This window comes from Megalops cyprinoides, chromosome 15 (assembly GCF_013368585.1).
Source record: "Megalops cyprinoides isolate fMegCyp1 chromosome 15, fMegCyp1.pri, whole genome shotgun sequence".
Classification (NCBI taxonomy): domain Eukaryota; kingdom Metazoa; phylum Chordata; class Actinopteri; order Elopiformes; family Megalopidae; genus Megalops; species Megalops cyprinoides.
This window is the reverse complement of record NC_050597.1, coordinates 29,075,689-29,085,349: the sequence shown is the minus strand read 5'-3', so window position 1 is coordinate 29,085,349 and position 9,661 is coordinate 29,075,689. Positions and strand designations below refer to the sequence as shown.

At 41.0% G+C, this 9,661-nt stretch overlaps 1 protein-coding gene across 1 annotated transcript; it reads left to right on the top strand.

Moving 5' to 3' along the window:
* The first annotated feature begins 510 nt into the window (after positions 1–510).
* Positions 511–3,042, top strand: nkx2.3 (NK2 homeobox 3). Its single transcript, XM_036547161.1, has 2 exons — positions 511–911; positions 1,975–3,042. Exons 1-2 carry the CDS (start codon positions 569–571, stop codon positions 2,613–2,615), a joined length of 984 nt encoding a protein of 327 aa, XP_036403054.1. The 5' UTR covers positions 511–568; the 3' UTR covers positions 2,616–3,042.
* Positions 3,043–9,661: the final 6,619 nt, after the last annotated feature.

Here is a 9,661-nt window from a genome sequence, read left to right as displayed (position 1 = left end):
CCGGCGGCTTTGTGGTAATCTGCTTTTAAATGCCTTCCACATATCACAGTTCTTCCACGGCGATGTTTAATGAAACGGTGGTAATTAAGACCTGCAAGGAACGATCTTCCGATTCTTCCCTCATCTTACATTTTATTCAGGATCATCGTTCCGCAATCGCACCGAGTAGTTCCTTGGAGAATTGCGTATACGTGTTCTTGTCTTGTTAGGACAGAGTCTGGCTGCTTCCTCGTCCCTCTCCCCGCTTATCCCGCCCCATCCCTGTGACATCACGGAGCAGGAGAGGAGCTTTGCGCCTCATAGACTCGAGTAACAAAACAGGGAACAGCTGAAGGCATTAGCTGTCAGATGAAGTACGTCAACCCTCCTCTGCACGCATGGAAAACAAGCGGTCCGCTGCAATCTTTTAAGCCCCCCCTCCATCTGATGGGAGATGAATAGATTGGCTTCGTTTACATTGAATTAACGGGCTATCTAAATAAATAATTCGTTGAAAGGGGTTTGCGTTCCGCAGCTCCTCCTCGGGCAGAGAGGTAAGTTCCTTAATGTAACGGAACAGACCCCGATAATGCTACCGAGCCCCGTCACTTCCACGCCGTTCTCTGTCAAAGATATACTGAACCTGGAGCAGCACCAGTCTCTGCATCTCGAATACCCGCACGCGCAGTTGCATCTGGATCTGGATTTGCAACAGCAGCAGCAACATCTTCATACACCTCTATCGTGCATTCTGGCGGCCGGGGGAAGTCCCGGCTTCTCAGACGGAGAGGAAAAAATGTCCTACCTTAATTCGTTGTCGGTGCAGGATAGCCACGGAGAAGCAAGTCTCTCTCCGGACATGTATGTCCATTCGACTTTGGGACTCGCGACGGACTCCAAATTAGAGGTCGCACTGGATGACCAGGAACCCAGTGAGTACCTAATTTATACTTTCTCTATTTTCCTGCAAAAATAATTTTCCCTCAAAGGCGCGCGAAATGTCCTCTGATACTGTACACGACGCATAATGTATAATTTACAACATGCGCGTACGCAATACAATCATTACGATTATGATTATGGAAAACCCGTAGTGACGCTCAATATCAAAGGTTGGATTACAGATCATATAATCATACACATCCTGCATTGCGGTTTTAAAAGTCATGTTAATCTTTATTAGATCTAATATAGGTATTTTACCAAAGAGCTGCATTTAATTCGCTGAAATATGTATAACAAAAGTGTAATAAATAATACAGATAATACGGATTTTTTCGGTGATCAATGAAAAGTATTAATGCATAAAACACCTAAATGAAGATCCGGTATAAACCATACAGTACCCAATATCTAAGGAATGAAACCAATCAATCTCAGTGATGGAAATAAACTTCCAGTAGTGGAATAAACATTTTCACTAGACGTTGCACGTGGAAGAAGTTGATTGTTAATTACTAGTATTGTCTTGTATGGATATTATTGTGGTAGACCATTTTATTTCAAGCGTCAAAATGGCAAACAGGTTTGATCATAAAAATACATCCGTGAGACCAATCTTGAATAACAAACTTGAAACTCTTTTCATCCAATAACAAATGGTCCAAAATCACCTTCAGCAGTTCGTTGAAATTTCATCAACTTTATCGACAGATCGTGTGTGCTTCTCTCGATAGCTCTCTGAAAGTATGCCTAAATGACTGGCACCTGACGTTACTATTGATGTTATCACGCGCAGTGTTCTCACAGAAGACAAATGCAATTTTAATCTTCGTTGTTTAGAAAGTTTACATGTAAATTATGTAGCTAAATAAACCGAACATGGAAATGAATGTTTGAATAAAAACTTATGCCTAGGAAATATATTTCATGTTGTGTCATTTATAAAACATTTACATTTTAATAGTTCAGCAGATGCTCTTATGTAGAGTCACTTGCACACAAACCACTTTAATCGGAATTATAATTCATTTTCATCTTTATCCGATGTCACAGAGAACTGCAGAACTGTCACCAAGACTCAGGAATGTGAGGACGGCAGACAGTCGGACTCTGAGAGGCCGCAGAAGCAGCGAGCGAGGCGAAAACCGAGAGTTCTTTTCTCGCAGGCCCAGGTGTTCGAACTTGAGAGGCGCTTCAAACAGCAAAGATATTTGTCCGCGCCCGAGAGGGAACATTTGGCGACCACCCTGAAGCTCACTTCCACACAGGTCAAAATTTGGTTCCAAAATCGACGGTACAAGTGCAAACGGCAACGCCAAGACAAGTCGTTGGAAATCGCAGGACATCACCACCCGCCGCCGCCAAGACGGGTGGCAGTGCCAGTTTTGGTTCGAGATGGGAAACCTTGCTTAGGGGGGTCGCAGAACTACAGCACACCGTATACTGTGGGTACAAACCCTTACACCTACAATGGTTACTCATCTTATACCTACAACAACCCAGCATATAATAATGGTTACAGCTGTACCTATTCCAGCATTCCTGCTCTCCCTCCCAGTACAACTGCTAACGCGTTTATGAACATGAACCTTGGTAATATTACGAACCTGGGACCTCCCCACCAGCCTCAAACACACCAAGGAACGACGGTATCACCGTGTCAAGGAACACTGCAAGGTATTCGTGCTTGGTAGCAAAGACACAAGGCCATAGAGAGACAGGCATCTCCCTCTTAACTCATCAATTTCATTTCAACCGTCGTGGAAATTCACATTGATGCACCTTTGGCAGTATTTCCGAGAGAAACTGAAAGTGTTGTTAGATCATAAAAAGAGGACATGACGAGACTGGGGCTGTTGTGAACGGTGTATACCCAGATATATCATTCATCTGTCATTAACATGTATGGATATTTCTTAATATTGCGAAAAATAATATTGCAATAATTAATCGCAATAGCGGATGGTCTGAAGGGAATGAAGCAGAGCTGTATTACGGTAGTTTTCTCTGTTCTGTTATACATGCTAAAACATAAAATTCCACTGTGTTAAACTCAGCCATGGCTTCATGGCCCCCCAGAAATAAAGGCCACTGAGACAGAAAGGGGAAATGCAATGACGTCCGGACCTCTCCTATCCAAATTTAAACACCTTGCCATGCAGTGTTCGGAAAGGAATCATTACCACTGGAGCATCTAAAGAGGGCTTTCTGTGGGGACGTTCTCGCATGGTTTCTGTAATGAGAGGGATACAAATTTTCTTTCTTTTTTTTCGAGAATTAAGTTTTTGTCAGCTGCGAGTAAATATATTTTTTCAAATTAATGTAAAGATGATATTTCAAAAAGAGAAAAAAAAATCCAAGTAGATTTTTTTTGCAGCAAGCCCATCTGTAATTTAAAATAGTAAATGAATCTAAAAACTGTAAATAGAAAATTGTATTGGATATGGGACATGTATGCAGCATGTGAAATGTACTGCTCGGGAAAATAACTCCCAGACTGAATTTCAGCTCGAGGACACTGTTTTAAAGGATACTGAAATGTTGTAAAATCCAATAAATTCTGGGGCGTGATGTTCTATGTCGAAAGTCTGCGTTTCCATTGAAACAACTATCAATTACAACTATCATGTCATTTCATAACGACATAGAGAGTTTTAAGAACATGGCTTGCAATGCGTACTCAATAAGATTAAGCGCAAAATCCAACTTCCCCTGTACGTGTCATTTCTCTTTGAATCAAATGCTTACGTGTGGAATTGTCAGCATATCGTGTATCATACGGTAGTGGGATTTTAGTCTTATTCTCATTTGCATCCGCCATTGCTATTTTTTTCCAACATTAGGGGATAGTTACATTGAATAAAAACATTTGGGCGTTGGTTACAGCGAAGTGTCCCTTTGTAAGCTCCTTGCCATTTACCAAAAAAAAAAACCCTCTTGCAGGAGCCAGTTAGAAGGGGCAATCCATGCACACTCGAATTAATTGTCCGAATGCCAAGTGGTGTGAAAAGAGGAAGTTATTCTACGTTGGCGAGCTTTGACGACGCGATTTGGCATCTTAAATACCCTGAAAGAAGCGGTTTGAGTTGGGTTTGAGGGTGCGCATAATGGCCGTTATTGGACTCGTGGACAAAAGGTGTGTGGTAAGAAGGCCGGGCCCTCAGCAAAAACAAAAGGCCCCGAGAACTGCAAGATTGACGTCCTAAAATATTCCTAATTGAGGCAGGGGCTGGGACATTATTTCAACTGGCTGGCTAAGAGGAGGATGGATGAAAAAATGGGTTCCGTTTTGTTCCTTCCTTTTTGTTAACAGAGAAAGGGGTTCTGATTGGGGGGGAAGGGGGTGCGCTCTCCAGTCGGGCTCTTCCAGAGCGAGCGAAGTGGAGGTTACAGCGGGAGGTTGGCGTATGAAAGCGGGGTCATTATTGCTACAAGTTGAATCAGCCGTCCATTGGGGCGATGAGGAGCGCACAAACTGAGCGAAACTCTATGAGATCGAAGAAAGAAAAGCATTCAAGGTATAGAGATTTACAATAGACGAGACCAGTAACATCATGATCCCAAATGAGTGCAAGACGCTATTTAACAATCAAGAGTCCTGAAACTAAGTTTAGTGTTTTTTTTAGTTATTTTTATAAAAACGACTTTGGAAGGACTGAAATATGAGTTGCGACTACGAGTTGTATTGCTATACTCTCTCTATAGGCCTAGTCTTGTTTCCTTTTGGTATCCGGTGTTGTTATAAAGATCGGAGCAATAGCTTTACAACAATTCAAAAAGGGATCCGGGTACACTGAATGGTTTATTTTAAAAAATGTACAGGCCTCGAGGCCTAAATCAAACGGGAAAACCACAGGGTGACGTTCTGTGAAGGAAAAGCGAGAAGCGCTATTTTGCGTAAATGCCAAACAGTCTATTTGTCTAAATTCAGATATATGAAAATACCTTTTAGGAGTTAAGGAACTGTTATTCATTGGAAATTTTATTGTGGATTTTAAGTGCCAGTGCTGGCGCGAGAGTAACGTGGCAATCGTTATATACACATGCACGGGTGTAAATCAGTGGGAAGTTATGCGAAAGAGGCTGAATAATATTAAACATTTAAAAGACAATTGCATCGATTAAACGAGTGCAATTAATTAAATTAAACAAGGGTGTTAATTGCTCTTTTCTCAAGGCAAGGAACGGTTAGAGTACCTTTTTGTCTGTCTACTTTTATTGTTGCTGTAGCGCAACTTTTCCATGGCAAAAATAGGAGCGGGGTAACACTGGGTTAAAATGTCTCTCGGAGCGGGCACTGTACGCTGTGGGAGAGCGCGAATAGCAGCGCCGGCCAGGGAACGACACAGGAAGCACAAATTAGACAGAGTTTAAACTGAGTACTCGCGAGGGAGAGGGACATAAAACAGACAGTACACAGCCGTTCGCAGAACCTTTGGACGGTCAAAGGCACAAGCAACGAAAAAGAGGAGGATGTGAGGGGGCGGGAAACATACAAGCATTCATGACAATTATTGCAAACATATGTTTTTAAAGGGTTATTAAATTCATCAGTGAAGCAATATAAGGAGAGTTGAATCTTGTCTCTTCGTCAATGGCACGCACTGGACCGGACTGAGAGGTGACTGACCTCAGACCCGACTGAAAAAAGGGGGTGGTGTTTGAATTAATTCCTATTTTGGTGTATTTCTATGGGAATGAGTTTATTTTTGAACAATCATTTTTCATCGTATTCATATCTCCGAAATGATTCAGTTATTATTTTATGAAACGCAAAATCACTTAGTAGGCTTCAGAATATTTAGCCTACATTTAAACAGTTTTGGATAAAATATAAAAACAAAGATTCTGACCAGATTTTCCAGTCATAATTTTTTTTTTTTTTTTCAAAATGCTCGCTGATAAGTTTCACTTTGTGGACAGCCTTCTTTTTTACATGTAAAAATTGATCTGAAAATTACAACCGATCGATCGGTTATCCAGTTTTTGTTCCCCCCTAATATTGTCCTAAATAAAAATTATAATGACACAAGGTTTAATTAACTTAATTGCATTCTCAACGAGACTTCTAAAATATTTAATACTCTCCTAGTAATGCATTTACATGATTCTCATTTTAAGAAAAAAAAAAAAAACCAAAGGAAACAAAGAAACAAAGCAAACCGAACTACTTCTATCATTCTATCTGATGGATTTCTTTACCATAAGAGCTTCTTTGAACTGGCGCTATTTTCCACTTTGTAAACTCCATATTAAATTCATGAGAAGGTCTGATTCATACGGTCGGTCTTTTCATCTGGCAGGACATCTCACCTGTTGTTCATCCTAGATATGTAGTCTCAATGATGGCGCAAACCTGCAATCGGCATACCCTATCAATCCAGATGGTATTTAACCACACAATCTACCGCAATAATCTGCGGGGCTCTATATTAAGGGACTTTTCTTCATTACTTTCAATGGAGAGGCTTAAATAAACAACACTATGTCTGCAGTCTGCGCATCCCTAATACACATGCACAATGAAGATTAATTGGAATGTAAACAAGGGCACGTCAAGGCTTGGTTCCGACCGATGGCGAAGGTATAGCCTAGCCTTCCCCTGGCTACTGCACTGCCGGTAGGACATACCTGGTGTCAACGTGAGTGTCCAAAATACTTGACGAATGTAAACAGGTTTGGCGACAGGCGGCGACGCCTCAGGATGCAATCGGGCCGCAGTGCATTAGAACGGTTTTGTGTGCACTGAGATTCGTATCTATTCCGAGGGCTATACTCACAGTCCGTATAGTCTATCAAAACAACATTAAACAAAAGGTCGCCTGGGCAACCACTTAGGGGAAATGAAGAACAAAAGACAAGCTTAGACTACATCCACGAATGGGAAAGATCTGCTCATTCAGACAGCGGAAGTCAAGAAACGAATCAATATATGGAATTCATTTTCAATAATAAAAAAAACAAGTAAACAATTAAGTGTTCGAAAAAGAGTGAATCATTGATATATACAGCTATATACTCCGAAGCAATGCAGTTTTTTGATTCAGGATAGGACTAAAGTGCTCTCTCCGTATTAGGGGCAGAACCTGGGTAAATAAAACGAAAATATACAGTTTGTATTTGCATTCAGGTATGAGACATCAGATGGACACTGTTCATTACCAGGTAAAAAAAAATTGGTTGTCAATAATTTAAAATGACCGATAGGCAGCACCACATGATATGGTACATCTGCATCTGAAAACGACAATCTTGCGGCGTCTTCGGTGACTCCGCATGCCAAACCTGGTCATTAATCACAGTAAGTGCAGTCACAAGCTGGAGAAGCCGCTATGTCCACAGCAGACACCTGAGCCCGCTGGCAGACTCTCCCGTTCATGCTACTCTTTCACCGATGGACCTTTAGTGGAAAACCTGATGGAAGGCGACCCCCATCCTCCTTCTAAAACAGCTTTAAAGAGAAGGAGTGTATGTGCATGTGCGCATTCGTAAAGAGTGAACTGTTAGCTGAAATATTTACACAACACGACCTCACCACTGTTTCCCGGGGAGTTGTTAGTGCGCTCTCCTTGCACTTGGATATGTTTCGAAGCAAATTACTTGAGGAGCCTGACCTTTGAAACATTATCAAGTGATTATCCCTCTTAATATCAATGCAGCTGTGAGGTTGATTGTTCCTTGCCAGGCAAGGAATTAAGTCGTTTGGGAGAGAGATAGAGAGAGAAAACACCCTTCGACAGGTTTGTTGATAGGGTTTTCAAACATCTTGGAAAATACGATATAAATATGCTGTGTTATTGTTAGTGTGCTACACCATGCTTGAGTTTAACGTCATAAACAGCTGAAAGCAAATTCTATAAAGGGAAATCACCCATTTTGCATCGATGCTTTATACTTGTACGGGGATTGCATATAAGTAAATTCAAAGGCGACTCATCAACGTTTGTTAAAACAGCCAAATCTGCAAAAGGAAAAGTTCTGGGAGAAACAAAAATGGTGTGGCCTAGACAAGTTTAAACAGCGAACGGCTAACATTGTGTTCTGCATACGTGTACAGTAAGAAAAAAATCCCGCTACGTCAGAAAGGAAAAAAAAACAAGGCTGCGGATTTGAGGGAACATGATCGCTTCTGACATGTAAGGTAAAGCTTATACAATAGTACGAGGGGAGGTGAGTAGCAAAGTTACATTCAAGGCTATTGGTAATACTGTATTTGTTTGCTGGCTGATCCTCAAATAAATATACCAGAACAATATGTTCCTGTCATCCAACCGTGGTCAGAATTCAAGAAGGACTTCAGAGGGAGTATTATTAACAGCTCTTACCTGCGAAGATGACGTGTAGATTTTGCTAAAAAGAGAATAATTACACTTAGGCAAGATCAATCTGTGATACGACTGGTATCCCTGGTGAACATGCACATGGTATTCAGCAAAGCAGTGCAGTGTCTATATTATTATTATTATTATTATTATTATTATTATTATTATTATTATTATTAGCCTATTAGAAGTACCAGTGCTTGTAGCAGTAAGTAGTAGTATTGACTAAAGAGAGAGATACATGCAAACAAAGCCAAGAACACTTAGATGTAGTAGCATTTAATTTTCTTTAGGCCAAGTGCGTTGTTGTGATAAACTAGTAAGTATAGCTGTTCAGGGTATATAGCTCCGCTGCAGAGGTTTAGTATCATGTAATTGTAACGTAATCGTTACCCCAAGTTTCATTCAAATACGCTTGTACCTGTTTCTGTTATTGGGCATACAGGCAATGGCGATCACATAACTTCTCCACCTAACCTAGCAGAGAGGATCGCGCAGTGCTTCTAGTGAAGTTTCTCCTTACCTGGGATGACTTTAAAAAACGTTATTTAGCCACGTCTGCCATTGTGTTGTTGTACTGTAAACAGCAACCGTTCCTATGAAGGAACGCACTTGCCACAATCGCATAAAAACATACAGTATACACCTCACGCTCCGTGCCATGTCAGTCGTTTTCTTTCTTATGTAGTTCTAACTGAATGGCTGTAGATGTAACATTTTGCAGTAAGATATCTTCCAGATAAGTAAATGCATAAAACCCCCAATATGTCTGATTTTGCGCTGCAGTCTGTTAAAAGCTTGAGTGCAAGTCATATCAGGTAAACACGGAGAGAAAGATAAGTAATGAGAATTTTGCTCCTACGTTTAATTCACCCATGGTGGAGATGCTGCCGGTCCTAATGTCAAGGAACCAAAGGAGCAGGCAGTACGCCCCTGACCGAGGAGAAGAAACAAAAAATGGCTTCGAATCTGTCATTCTCGCGGACCTCCCTGAATCACAGCTGAGCGACCCAGCAACCACCACACTTTCAGTATTTATCCAACGCTCGGATTTCCTGGATGGCTATTAGAAGGAAAAGCCATAACAAACAGTAAATTTTCCGAGGAAATTCAGAAGTCGCGCGACTGCTTCATCGCGCTTGGTAGTACAGTTGTTGATATTGCACACCGCCCTTAAACACGTGTTTACGGTAAGTGGCAATATACATGATCCAATTATTTGGATCAATCTGTCAAAGAAATAAGAAAAAGCAAAATAACTTCCTGACCAACATTTATATTAGAGACTTAGAAAGTCCGTTTACATTAGCCGAATGTACTTGTAATTAATATGGAGCTGCTCTATCGATCCTCCGAATGTGAATGTTCCCGAAATGCTCTTCTATCAAATCAATTGCCTCGTTTTTCTTTAAAAACAA